Source organism: Chelmon rostratus, chromosome 4, assembly GCF_017976325.1.
Source record: "Chelmon rostratus isolate fCheRos1 chromosome 4, fCheRos1.pri, whole genome shotgun sequence".
Lineage (NCBI taxonomy): Eukaryota > Metazoa > Chordata > Actinopteri > Chaetodontiformes > Chaetodontidae > Chelmon > Chelmon rostratus.
Window position 1 is genome coordinate 21,134,969 of NC_055661.1, and position 14,856 is coordinate 21,149,824.

Below are 14,856 nucleotides of genomic sequence, written 5' to 3' on the forward strand. Positions count from 1 at the left end.
AAGTTGGCTTTGTATTCACAATAAAAGCATGTGAGAATTTACTATATAAGCATGTTTTGTGGACATGGTGTGTATATGTTAATATCTTGACACTGTTAAAAAAAATAGCTGTAACTTTCAAGACTTTTCAATATCAAATATTTTTATCAGTAGTTCCTGTAAAATGTTCACATAGAAATATTCATTTGCAGAAATAAAGGACACAAAAACATCTTCCTTACTGAACTGCATTTTAACTAATCATTCATGAGCAAAAAATCTAATTGATTAACCCAGACTAATTGTAAATTTTAAGATTACTATCTCCTAAAAGCATTTACAAAATGACTATTTCATACAGTTTTATCTTTAAAATATCATACGGCCTAAATCTAATTATTGATAATTAATTATTCATAAGTGAAAAGTCAAAAATAATCTAGTCATAGGGTCCACTTATTAGCTTTTTCTAGTGGTTTTAGTTGCATCTCTTGGTCTTCCTCAGTGGATGGAAACACATGATGAGATGAGGTTGAAAGCTTACAAAAATGTATTTATTAATTTATTTTTGTTAAGGAAAACAAAACTATATGTTATACATAACAACACGATTTATGATGTCTGTAGTAAAAATATATAAAGAGAAAAATAAAGGTGCGGACATTCAGTCATTGTGGAAAATTTTACAAGTGAAAGTAACGCGGAACTGTATGTCTGACTTCCGCATATCGAGAGTACGGACTTATTTCACTGTGACACACAAAGCTCTAGCGTTTCCGGCCAGCTCAGCGCATCAGACCTGTGGTGTTGTCAGTTTGCAGCCTGTCAAACACTGGTATCAGTTACCTGTAGCGTTTAGCGGGCTGCGGAGAAACACCCGGACATTGCGGAGAGATGGTGCTGCTGACGATGATCGCTCGGCTGGCTGACGGGCTGCCGTTAGCCGCCTCAATGCAGGAGGACGAGCAGGTTAAAACATTTAGCTATTTTGTCTGTGTGGTCGCTAGCTGTCTGGTTGCTGTTATCACTACAGGCTTCTGCTGTAAATGCCTCTATGTTGTACAAATGCTATGGTGACACGTTAGCTAACACTAACTACAACTGCAGGCCTGTGTACCTTTACGCCGAGCCAGCCTTTTATTTACATAATGCAACTGAGTCATTCCTCAGAGTCTGTAAAGAAAAGTCTTCTTGTGTTACAGTCCTGACCTTATTCATATCCTGTTCCAGCTCCTTTGAACTTTGCACAACTTCACCAGTTAGCTAAGTGAAACTTCTGCTGCAGCTTCTTTCTGAGCCTGAAGACAGTCCAAGTTAGGTCTTTAGAAACCTCTTGAATCTGCAGTCCACAATCAGACGTGTCCTTATGTTATTGCAGAAACAAAGGGCTGCAAAACCTTTTATCAGGTGTAATTGCATCATTAGGTCAACAACGCCTGTGTACAGGCATTGTTTGACATTTTTCTCATGATCATTTCACCTTAGAGCCTGTTCAATATGTATGTCAGGCTTAGCTTATCACACATATATATATGTTGGCCAATAAGTAATAAGAAATTTTACAGAAAGATGTGATTGACATGAATTAGAAACATTGTCTTTATTACATAATTTGACCACCAGAGGCACAAACATGTTTATTTTTCAACTGTCAAATGTTTGCCGAGACTCTATCAAAAATGTCTATGTTATGTGTTTGGTAATGCATTGGTAATCGATTTTGTCTATATCAATATTGTCCTCAAAACTCCAGTATCTGTTTTTTTTCTTTAGGTAAAGATGCTGTTTACAGTTTACATATCTTGGTTTTCAGAGGTCTAAACATCTTTAGACCCGCAGAGAGGATTCTGAATAAAATGCTGACTATATGAAGTCATATGGTGTATTGTAATATGTCTTTCAGCAGTTTTGAATCTAAGATTTGTTGTTGTGATGCAACTCAACTTACCATATCACGGCAGTGTAGTCGCCTCTTTCTTCACTTATTTTACATCCCAGTGACGTCACAAATGTTTGGGCTTTCCCCCTGATTACCGGCTGTAACTGTTTCCGGTTGAGTGAAATTGACTGACGTGGCCTGGGACACCAATGTCAACTTAACATGTGAAAACTGAGAAAAATGGATGGCATTGTAACCTATTGTTTTATTCTGTCTGAGCATGAATTGCCAGGAGTCTAACATCTTTCCCTTACTCTCTTATTTGCTTTCAAAAAGGGAAGTGAAAAGGTTTGTTTTGTCTCTGCTCTGTGCTTCATCATACGTGTTTCTGTGATGCTACAGTGTTGCTGTAAAGACTCATGTGCTAGAGTCAGCGACGCTCGAGAAATGAATCCACCAGCTTCCACCAGCTAAATGCTGACCTTAAACAATAGATCACAAAACAGCTGGAGTGGCTATTTTTTCTGTTTTAAAGCATTGCCTTCAGTCTCTGTCTGTGGTCTTTTATGCCAACTATTCATTTTCAGCACACTTTAAAGGGCAAGAAATCAACACCATCAAGGAAATAGTGTGAAATTTGGACTGTAGGTGGTTGCTTTTTTTTTTGTCTGTCTTGTCAAACACATTCAAATTTTTGACCTTCATGTCTGCTGCTAAAATAGTGAAATTTGCTTGTACCTACCTGCAAATGCTGCTCACCAAATGATCAAACACCATATTTTCTGTGTGAGATGTGAGCGAGTCGTGTGGTAACTGGCTTTTTTTTTTTTTTCGGTCTGTTTAGTTGGGTCGGGACCTTCAGCAGTATCAGAGTCAAGCTAAGCAGCTCTTCAGGAAACTCAATGAGCAGAGTCCCACGCGCTGCACTTTAGAGGCTGGTTCCATGGCATTTCAGTGAGTATGAAAAAGAACATGAAATCAGTTGAAAAGCTGAATTTTCAAACGTTTAACACACCAAGATAAATCTAGAATGTTATTATTTCCATAATAGTTTTTAGCTTGCTTTCAACCTGCATCCATGCATGAACTGCCCATACCAACTTCATGTTTCAAATTCTCATGACATTTTTATGTTCTCCTTGCAGCTATTTTATAGAGAAAGGTGTGTGCTACCTTGTGCTGTGTGAGGCTAGCTTTCCTAAGAAGCTGGCCTTTGCTTACCTAGAAGACCTGCAGGCAGAGTTTCATGAGCAGCACGGAAAGAAGGTCCCCACAGTTTCCCGGCCCTACTCCTTCATTGAATTTGGTAAGAAGAAAAGAAAGCCAGGAGCAGCTGAATTACTGCTCTCTGGGCGGATTGAAATATGAAATATGACATTTCTGTTAGTTTCATCCAGCTGTTTTTATACAAGTGAAACAAAACAATTCTAATGATTATGCAAAATTATCAGTGTCAACTCAAACAATTGCGATCAGGCAATTTAGTAATAACTGTGACAGACCTAATGACACATTACATTACACAGTAAAAACAAAGCCAGGGATCCACCAATCTGACTTCCTCTCTCGTGATACCTTTTTTTCCTCTTCTGATACTTCAGGGTAGAGGCCAATAATGAATCCAGGTCACTCCAGAACCAGTGCTATGTTTTTTCCCAAATTTAAAATCTAGATATTTCATTGTGTGGAACTCCTAATTATTATGTAAAGCAACATAAAAGTGGCACTACAACTGATTTGGCCTGAGTTAATGAAGGAAACTGACGTATTTGTTTCTTGTAATGGCATTGCAGAACCTGTACCATGTAACTGGGCCATGATAACAATATGGTGGATCGGTGCATAGCTCATACAACTAATTCCAACACTGTAAAACATCAATAAAACATAATGAATGTAATAACTTGCTAATCATTTTTGACATAACAGACAACAGTGCAAGGAGAATATATGTAATGTTTTATTGATTTTTGTAAATATATCCTTATTCTGAATTTGATGCCAGCAACATGTTTCAGCAACAAAAGACTGGGAAAGTTGGTGAATGCTCCAAAAACACCTGTTTGGAACATTCCACAGGTAAACAGGTTGATTGGTGACAGGTGATAGTATCATGAATTGGTATGAAAGGAGCATCCTGGAAAGACTTAGTCAAGGTTCACCACTTTGTGAACACATGATTGTATAAAGGATGTTACTACATGGGCTCAGGAACAATGTAAAACTGTTTTCAGTAAACAGTTTTTTTGTAAATGATTGCATTATATTTCTATTTATGTTTTACACAGAGTCAAAACTTTGGGTTATAAAGCATTTAAAGTGAAAGGTTTTCAGCCTTAAAGCTGTAAGAGAGTTCCTTACGGTGAAAGCCCACTGGAAGTAGAAAATCATGCAACACTGCCTCCCCTCTGTTGGCTTGTTGTTGTGGGCTACATCTCACCGGCCCACCATTGCATCACCCTTTCTTTGGAACAACACTGCCTCCAGGCTGATCGTGCTCTCAGTTCCAAGTTTACATTTTTTAACTTACGACTCACTTTTCTTGCATCGCTGGTCAATTCCGCATCAGCTGCCGTCCCACAGAACCTTGAAAAACAATGCTGCTTGTGTCCCAGAGAAAATCAAACAGTCAAAAAAGTCAAACACTGCTCTGCATTAAGTGGATCTTCACCTTTAGTTTATTAAGTCTCTTATTAGATCTATCAGAGAAGGGCTCAGAGGCCTGCAGAACACAGTGCTGTAAGTCATCTACATTATTTACGTTCCATTAACTGCTTTTTATTTTTTCTGCCGCTCCCTCGCCAGACACCTACATCCAAAAAACCAAGAAGTCGTACATTGACAGCCGAGCGAGAAGGAATCTGGGCAGCATCAACACAGAGCTCCAGGACGTGCAGAGGATCATGGTGGCTAACATAGAGGAGGTGCTGCAGAGAGGAGAGGCTCTCTCTGGTAAGTCCATGTGAACGCAGGCCCGGTCAGGTCTCTTCGGATGCAGTGTCTTTCTGAATTATCTGGAGAATAGGATGCTCTCAGATTCCTTGATTTTTGTCCTTTTCTGTGTCACCCCCCTCCTCCTTTTCCACATCTCCTCATCTGTTTTGAACCCTTTCTCCCTCTGCTCCGGTCTCTCCTCCCTGCAGCACTAGACTCCAAGGCCAGCAACTTGTCCAGCCTGTCAAAGAAGTACAGGAGCGACGCCAAGTATCTGAACACCCGCTCCACCTATGCCAAGCTGGCAGCCGGCGGTGTCTTTTTCATCATGCTCATTGTCTATGTGCGCTTCTGGTGGCTCTGAGACAGAACAGAGAAGAAGAGGAAGGAGGTATTCGTGGAAAATGAGCTGCACAGAACCTGCAGACACTAAGAAGCTGTCACCTTCGACTAAAAACAGAATCCCTGCTCTTAATAAGACTTTGCAGACATACCACCGCCCATTTTGTTCTCGCCTGTCCATGGATGTGTGATCTGAATATAAATGATGTCACAACACATAGTTTTATTATTGACAATTACACAGTAATCCGCTAGTAGTTGCCCTGGAGATAGGTTAAGAGGAAATGAGTGATTGGCTGTGTGCGTGTGGGTTGATTGCTTTTGTTTCTGAAGGCAATTAATGGTGATTGGTTTTGAAGTGTGGGGGGAAAATGAAGAGAAAAAGGAATTTCCTGAAATTTCCAAAGCTGTACTGTACTATAACAGGACTGATTTAATCTTGTATACTGTCTAATAACACGGAAGAGAGCAACAAAAAACATAACTTTATTTAACCTGAGCACATCATATGGGTATCTGCGTTCATTAGCATTATAATCACAGTAGTAATGGCTTGACAGGTACAACAGTTAAAAATGTTAGGAAAACATACCGTTCATTCAGCAACAACATTGCAAAAGTAATTTAAGTAGATTGTTTTTTCAAAAATACTGTATGGAATACTTGCAAAATGCCATTTCACCTGTGTCTGATTTAACAGATGTTTCTGCCATTATGGGATGTCAGTGACCCTACAAGGGACTGTACAAAAATTATTGGGAGGGTTGTCAGGAAAAGGGGAGGTTGATTTGTTTTTGCTAAAGGGAAAGGAAAGGGAGAACAGGAGAGGGTCATTTTGTTTTACTCACCCCAAATTTAGATTTCAGCCTTCCTTGTGAGATAAAATAGTCTCTAAACGTTTGTTAAGACCAACAATCCTGTCATGCTTTTGCATTTTTCCCATCGCAGTCAATTAGCTAATAGGACCAGTATGTTAATTATGAGAAACACAATATAAAGTTTGAAGTATCCTATAAAGTTAGCCTGCATTGTAATTCAAGTTTAGCCTTTTAGTCACTGTCTCTTTAGTCTAAAATAGAAAGTAGCTGTTCATCATTTTATGTTGCCATATATGAGGTATTAAAGGCTATTGTATTGTAATGTATTATTCCAATAACATATTGAGGTTTATTATCGATTTCAAATCTGATCCATTTTATTTATGCAGGTTTTTTTTTCAAAGGAGACAGTCCAAAGAAAATACACTGGGGAGGGCCATGTTTTTAAAGAAATGAAATGTAAGATCCCCCCTCCCCCATAAAAAGCATTTTTGTACAGTCCCTAACCTGACCTCAATAAAGTGTGTCCACGTTCCCTTTATGATCTCTTCCACCGTGACTGTGTGGACCAGCACCTTTCTGTTCGCAGGTGTTTAAAAAAAAAAAAAAAAGGTGTCTGGTCCTGTTATTTTGTATAAAGTTTACACTTGTAGACTCAGTTTGAAAGTGGATTCAGGCTGAGAGTCACAGGTGTGTTCGGCCGCCGCCGTCTGCTCACGGCTGGAAAAGAACACCGTCTCTTTCTCCGTTCTGTCTGCTCTCTATGAATAAAATCATTTGCACAAAACGCACCTCCTTTCTGTCAGAGGACCTTTAGTTGAATTGATGACTATCAGGTGCTCTTCAACTCAAGATTCAAGAGTCTTTATTGTCATTGAGCATGCCAATGAAATTTTCATTGCAACCCCCATGTTAGGAACAGATAGTAAGAAAGATAAGAAGACTAAAAAGAATAAAATTAAGATAACTACAATAAAATAAACCTACATGCAATAAAAATATTCGTAAAGCAATTAAAAATAAAACAGAATGAAAATATACTAAGGCAATAAAATATACTAAACAATAAAATATGGAAGTGAAATGTGCAACAGAATAAAATATACAAGCAGAATAAAATATACACAGTTAAACTGGGGCTGCAAATAGAGATGCTTGCATTACAAATACACATACACAGGACTGCAAACTGCCAAATTACTATTCTAATGATCCTGTTCTTAGACGATTGAAAAGCAAGTTATTAAGGTGTTTTTTTTAAGACAGGAACTCGGCTTTATTTGCAGAGTATGTGTGCACATACAAGGAATTTGACATTTTAAGTGTCCTCTCAGTATTTCACACAGTTCCAAGAACAATTTCTTTAAGATAGAAATAGACATGCAGCACAAAACAAGGATAACAAAGCTGAATGCAACTGCTTAATGCAATAGATTACATGATGCAGGTGGTTATATATGCAAACAAGCATGTCTATATACACTATAAGCATGCTTGGACTGTATTTAATCATGATGAAATGCACATGTTTAAAAAACTTAACTACAAAATATCATTTCATATCGTTTATAATTTGAGTGTGAGAAACAGGTTTTCTTTTCTCCATCTGAGTAATGTACAGTATGCAAAAGATTTCTAGGAAAACAACTATCTATTGACATATAATGGGGAAAAACATAAATGAAAAAATATAGAGTCAGCCCCAACTTCTGAGTAGGAAACTCAGTGACTCACGGACACTGCCAGGTATTGTGTTATTATATTATTTTGATCAAGATATTTCTTTTAGATCTACAAAAGGTTTCAGTGGAAAGAGCCGCAGGCAGTCGGTGTCGTTTCCACAGCTACTGTTTTGTCATTTTCCAGAAATACTTAAACTTTACCCTGATGCAATTTCATGGTGATTCACCATAAAGTCTGGTGATCCCACTCTTGACCAGCAGGTAGAGTTCTTTGCTCACTGTTGCGCTGATGCAGTTGGAAAAAACAACAAAAAAAGAGGCCCAAATCTCCCTGACTTGCAACTTCTGCTGCTGACAGCCGGCCGCCTGCTAGCTGAGCCCCAAATCATAGGTTTGTTTTAAAAGATGGGAAAAAATACAGGCTGCAGCTTCCGGGGTAAGAGGCTGTATTTGCACGTAACAGTAAATGCAGCAACTACCAGAACTGTACAGAGCATCAGTCTGATTCTTCTTCTTGACATATAACAGGAAATGTTCGAGAAAAAATGAGAAGCAGCAGAGGGTAGCGTGCCAGAAGCAAAACCACAGGGCACATGCTAACCTTTTCACCTCTCAAGGGAAGCGGGTATTTGTGAGTTTGGCCCCAGTTGTGATCAAAGTTATCTTACTTTGTAGTCCTGTTCCACTAAAACAACTTTCATTACCTGAAAGATGATTTTTGCAAACCTTCCTTTTTTCTTTTTTTTTTACCTGCACTGCCGTGTGCGACACTGTGCTCATATTTGCAGCCTTGTCTGTCCTGTGTGTCCTCTGTCAGTTTCGGTCACACTCTATAAATTTGTCATCATTTGCTCAGTCATTGACTCTACATTTAAACCTCTGAAGCTGACACGTAAAAGAAAGAACCCTTGAATTTCCTGTCCCATTTAAATTTTCAAACACTGTCATCACCTTAAAAAATCTCGAACGAGGAAGAGAAACTCGAGGGTTAAAGTGTAAAATCCATGTGTGTGATAATGTGTGTGTAAATGTCACAGCGATTAAAGCGAGGACAACATACCCGTCTCGCACTCCGGCACTTTCTCTCCTTCCTCTGCAGGTTACCATAGCAGCAGCGAGTGTGTGACAGTCATGTGAAAACGAAGCTGATTGGATTAAAATACTTTGTGTGATCAGGGGTCAGGAATACGGCGCATGTACTAAACACACATAGGCTGATTTAAACACACACAGACTCACTCACAACCGCGGGTAGAAAGGTTGCATTGCCTTCTACACATTTATCAAGAGAAAAAACCTGTGCCGTGTACTGTTGCCAGCTCATATTAGTCTCTATCTCAATCTATCTTGATTAAATTTCCTGTCAAGACACAGACACAACCACAGAGACTGTCCACCCACACTCGACTTCTCTTGGAGACTCTTGTGCAATCTTAAAGAAACAGGACATTAAAACAGCGCGACCTTGACCCTGACCTTCACCTCCAGCCACTTCGTCTCAAAGTCACTGGAACAAATTCATGCAAATTCAGACACAGCAAGAGAGTTTCAGTCATGAAACTTGGCAAGCAGGTGACTCGCTAACATGCAAATTCATTGATTGTTCCCCAGTGTGCCCTATGTCCACTGAACCTCACTGATATGATCTCATTAATGGGAGGCCCCACGTGTCTGAAAGAGGTCTGTCCTGCTGCACCCTGACAGAGCAGAGGGTGAGGAAACCTCGATCTCTGACAGGATGTGACAAAAAAGAAACAAAAAGACACCCGCAGACAATTTAACCAACACACTAAAAATCACTGAGTTAAAAACTAACTCAGTTTGAACCAGTACAGCACAGATACAACACTGGGTTAATTTTACCGAGTGGGCTGTTCTCAGCCAGTGTTCAGAACAAGCACAAGTTTCACCTTAAAACGGTCACAAATTCATTCTTAGTTGCTCAAAACAATGTGCATATGACATTAAATACTGTACAGAATACACTTAATATCAACAATTGGCACAGTGTGGTATGTAAACTTAAAAAGAGCTTATAGCAATTTATATTTATTTAGAAAACCATGCTAGCTGTACTTGCTAAATGCTAATGTCAGCATGCTAACAGGGTCACAGTGACAATGGTAACATGCAGATGTTAGGCAGGTGGTCACCGTTTAGTGTGCTAGCTTACTAGCATTTGCTAATTAGTGCGAAACACAAAGTGCAATGGAGGCTGATTGGAATGTGAGTGGTTCTGCAGGCCTCGGACAAACAGAAATGTTGACCTGATGTCTGATGGCCCTAGATGAAAGGTCAGGGGATCAAAGTTTTCAAAATCCATCCTCATCTGACCGTGAACGTCTGTACCAAAATTCATAGCAAGGCATCCTATGGTTGTTGAGCTGCTTCACTCAAAAAAAAAACAAATGTGAACCTGCTGGTGGCCCCTGTGAAACAGTCAGGAGATCAGCAGAGTAACGGGCGTTTCATGATAATTTCATGTAAACTCACAGCAGACACTTCAAAAGAATTTTAAGTGTCTTCCCACCTGCACATTTGAAAGAAAACTCATTTTCTTGACCTCATGTACCACATGTCCATTTTTTGGCCATTCAAATAGAAATAATATGGAAATTAAATTGATCTGATTATCAGACAGCTGGTTTCTTCTGTTCATATTGTAGTGTGGTGGGAGGGCAGATGTGGACCACAACAAGAGAAGCTGTTTCCATCTTGTCATCTCTAATGGTCATGATAAAAACACGTTCCATCCCTTATCAAACCAGCTTCCCACATCATCCCAGCTGCTTCCCCAGTCTCCTCTCCTTCATCTTCTTCCCTCAAACTCCCATCTAACCCAATCAGAGCAAAGGGAAGCTGCAGAGACAGCAGCTGTATGGCAGAGGAGAGGGTCATAAAACACAGAGGGCCAAAAGAGGAAGTCAATGGACCTGGTGAGTTATTGCCCCCCAAACGTACACACCGGGTCCTGGGAACTGGGAACTTCTCACAGGGGGGGTCAGTGTGCAGTGTTTTCCACAAGCCTGGACCTGCTCTGCGCTCTGTGTACTCTTTATCACCTCGTCCCAGACCGATGATGACACCTCACACCCCGGCGTCGTAATACTGCAGGAGACTATTTAAAAAAGACTCAACTCTGTTATAAAACTGTTGCAATAAATTAGACTTTTTTTTCCCAGGGCTGCATATATACCCACATCTCATACTGAGTGACAGAATTGCCCTTTAGGTGGGTAAGAATACGCCAGACACAAAAACAGGATATAAGGTGGGAAGACGGAAATGTGAGAGAAAGCAAGAGACAGAGGAAGAACAGAGGACATTTAGATACGTAAATGTATGTCACACTGGGAGAGATGCTTTGTACTGAGAGCCATGAGTCAATGTCTGGTGAGAAGTTCTGAAAATGTCCCAGATTAATATTTTAATGTAATTTACAGTTTCGGCTGAATATTTTTCTTTGATTTCCCAGAACTACCTTTTTATCTCACCATTTCTTCAGATAGACAGTTGATTTATTAATAGTCACATCTGACACACACACACACACACACACACACACACACACACACAGTGTGTTGTGCTTGTGACAAAGTGAGGGATCAAGTGTGAATTCCAGCCATGCCTGTCTTTTAGCAGCTTGTGAATTTATGATACAATTAACCCTGGAAGATATGCAGAGCTCACTCACTTTACACTCTCTATAACTTTCAGCATGTGAGTTAAACACACAAATATGCAGAGGAAAAACAGGGTCTGCACTGCACACATGTTATGAATTGAGCATGGAGAAATTGCAAAAAAAAAAAAAAAAAATGCTCAGCCAGGGAGAAACAAATCAGTCACAGACAGTGATGACAGACTAAAGGTAGAAGTTTTTAATATTTTTCCTTGCTTGCATGTTTCATATGATTTGAATCTGATTTTTTCTTTGCAGGTCATCTGTGATTTGTCTATATTTGTATGTGTTACAGTATATGTTTCTTTATTTGCAGAATAAAGCAAAACTGGTCATTCATGCACCTGATAGCTCACACACCATATTTTAATATCTTTTAGTATCATTTCTCCTTTCTGTCCTATGCCTGGCGTTCTCATCCCATCCGTGTGGTAAACATCATGGACTGTGGCAGATTAGTTCGACCTGCTGCTACCTTGGGCCTCAGGGGCCGGGGCATGATGACTGATGGTCTGAATGTGCGTGTTAGTACGTATTTTTGTGTGTTTATGTGTTGCAGCTGGTGCACGCACACGTTTGCTCATGTGCACGTATCATCTGTACTTCAACGTGCGTCCCTACAATTGAGACGACCTTGGGTGGGAGCTGGCAGGAGGTCGTGGTGTTAACTTCAGGTCCCACCAACTCCCACCGTTGAAACATACCTCCACCCTTAAAGCGGTCAACAACAACCAGGCCAAGTTGTTTTTTTTGTCCACCATAAAGTCATCTAAAACACATCATTGTTCATCTTTAACTTCGGTGAAGGGTGTTTAGTGCGTTGTCAAAAATCCGCAAGATAATTCAGGGTTTAGGTTACATAACAGTCATATGCTCATTTTGGGTTAATCTGGCCCCCTGCCACAGTGCAGTGACCATAATTTGGTCAATAATCTTTCCACACTGAATTCTATCCATCATCCTATTTGTGATTTCCTCACTGAATTATAGGTTATAGGAGCCACCCAAAACTAACAGCAAACTATAGGGATAGCTCAAAATGTGACTCCAATTGGTCTTTTGTGGAAACATGTTTTTGAGTCTAGTGTTACATCCATTCAGCTGCAGCATGTTTGCATGCTTAAATATTTTATCATTTACACCTTTATAATATTTTTAGCTCCATATTTGTTTCCTGCTGCAGACAGTAAAACTATATTCATCCCAGAGGCACAGTTGCGTATGACTGTTAGAGGGCCGATTGCGCTCTGCAAATGAGAATGTTGCATGCATGAGTGTGTGCATGCTGTCTTCGTGTGTGTGTGTATTTAAAATGCTGTTAAAGTACTCAGGATCTGTTTCCAAGTCAGTCCCAGTATTACTCAAAGGCAACACAAACTGTAGTCTTGCCATGTCTTTTTAACTTTACAATTCACCCCTCTGCACAAACATCTACTGTATGTCAACTCTAAATCGTCCATTGTGAGGTGAAGACAGCTGAATCTTGTGTTAGCATGGCTCAAGGGTAATTGAGAGCACCAGCAGTGATAATGCCAGTGTACAAGGCGGATATATCAGTTAGGCCATATGCTTTAATTTGTCCTGAAGTTGTTTGTGACTGAGGGAGTTGGGAAGTGTGGTGTGTTTGTGTGTGTGTGTGTGTGTGAGAGCGAGAGAGAGAGTGAGTGTGGGTGGGGAGTATAAACCTTGCAGAACCCAGATGACACTGCTGGAGCCGTTATTTTCCCACAGTGCAATATAAATAGCCTGCTAGTGTGGGGTGACGGTGGGCAGGCAGGGGCGCTCAAGGGAGGATCCCATCCACACACAACAGCACATTCCTGTCCACCTGGCCCTGCCAGAGCCGTAGGTCACCTTACAGGATGTGTTCACATGCACGCCTCCTCCTCACACCTTTCCCTCATCACCTGTTTCCTCACCTCTCTGCCAGCTCCTCTTTTCTCCTCATCAGGGACCCCCTGGCTGAGGTCTCTACCCACATCACGCTCGGTCACATCGGGCCCTCGCGCTCGCTGACTCTCCACCTTTGACCACTGTGGAACGCCATGACGCACACGTTCGCTCACACACCATCTTGATTTCTCACACTCACAAAATGCCTGCTTTCCTCGAGGATGCTGAGAACTGCAAAAACAATTTTTTACTGTGACATATACTGTATGTCGAAGGCTACAGGGTATGACCAGCTAATGAGATCTGCTGAAAATGGTGATACAGCTTTTTTTCTTGTTTTGCATTACGTCTGCAATGTGACGCTGTTGGCTAAGTGATGGGTGTTTATAAAGTCATTCTTGAGGATCAATCAAATGATAACCTCAGCATAATGTTAATGCACTGTAAGGTCACAGTAAATCAGTTTGAAGTGATTACATGCAATGATTACACTAGAAATTTTGCATCTATGGCTATTCTGCAGTATAATATTTCACAGTAAAACCCTGGCCAGTAAAAAAAAAAAAAACCTTACACAAGCATGTTTACTTTCTCTTAAAATGATCCCAGGTCCAACCAAGTAAATGATTACACAGATGCAGTGCTGATTTGTGTGCTTCTTTAATTTATGTGCGCATTATCTGCCCCGATGTTGACATTTGGCTCATATAACCACCAGTTCACACAGGAAAATGAGTTACTGTGATTAAATACTTTGAAACCCTTTTATCAGCTCTGCACCTCTCTGTAAGTTGGAAACCATGCCGCTTCTCATCTTGATGACCTGGCTCTTGTGGCCAAACTTTTCCTGTTGATGCCGGTGTCAAGGAGATCTGAAACTCAACTGATCTGATATGCTAAGTTTGAACCACTCACATCCTCAGAGCATACACCACCTTCCATCCCCAGCTCCTATGATTAAGTAAAACCTTTAACTCAATATATATCCACGGATCTTTCAGCCTTTTACAGAGTGTGTGCTGCTTCTTTTACAGCAGTTGAAACAAGTCAGTGTAAGGAGGTGATAATCAACCCTAAATATACCCCCTTTAGCTTCCTGTCCCCTATATCTGCTTACATAGTAAAGACGACGTTAGAGAGACGGTGTTTCCGTCACAGCATGTGCAAAAAGCCCGATGAGGGCACAGGAGGCATCAAAACTTCACACCCAATGCTCGAGGTTCGTGAATGCCTCATCTCAGCGAAGCCAGCACAAAATGCCTGCTAGTCAACACTTGTGTTAACTAAACCTGATCTCGGTGAAGCATACATAGCTGCATTAAAGGTTATCAGCATGATTAGCGACATGCTGTTGTGCAAAAAGTGTAATTATAATAACGTGTCTCTGAAGCACACGGAAGCATCCAGAACCAATGAACCTGCCACAGTTATGTACAACTGTTTATGAGAGCAAATCAGTCGCCACAGCCGGGAAAAGTGAATCAGTCCTTGCCACATCTAATTATAGACAGGCATCATATATACACTTCATACTGCCTCTGCTGCCAGCCATCCTAGAACGTAAAGGCCGGGTGACTTCTTAAATGACAGGCGCTGATTTGGTTTCCCATGGCTATCACACTGGGGAGAGAAGGCGTGTTTATGGTT

At 40.5% G+C, this 14,856-nt stretch overlaps 1 protein-coding gene across 1 annotated transcript; it reads left to right on the forward strand.

Annotated features, from left to right (window-relative positions):
- Positions 1–757: 757 nt before the first annotated feature.
- On the forward strand, positions 758–6,735 carry sec22bb (SEC22 homolog B, vesicle trafficking protein b). Its single transcript, XM_041935267.1, has 5 exons — positions 758–948; positions 2,703–2,812; positions 3,004–3,164; positions 4,664–4,810; positions 5,002–6,735. The coding sequence occupies exons 1-5, from the start codon at positions 874–876 to the stop codon at positions 5,154–5,156; spliced, it is 648 nt and encodes a 215-aa protein (XP_041791201.1). The 5' UTR covers positions 758–873; the 3' UTR covers positions 5,157–6,735.
- The last annotated feature ends 8,121 nt before the right edge of the window (positions 6,736–14,856 follow it).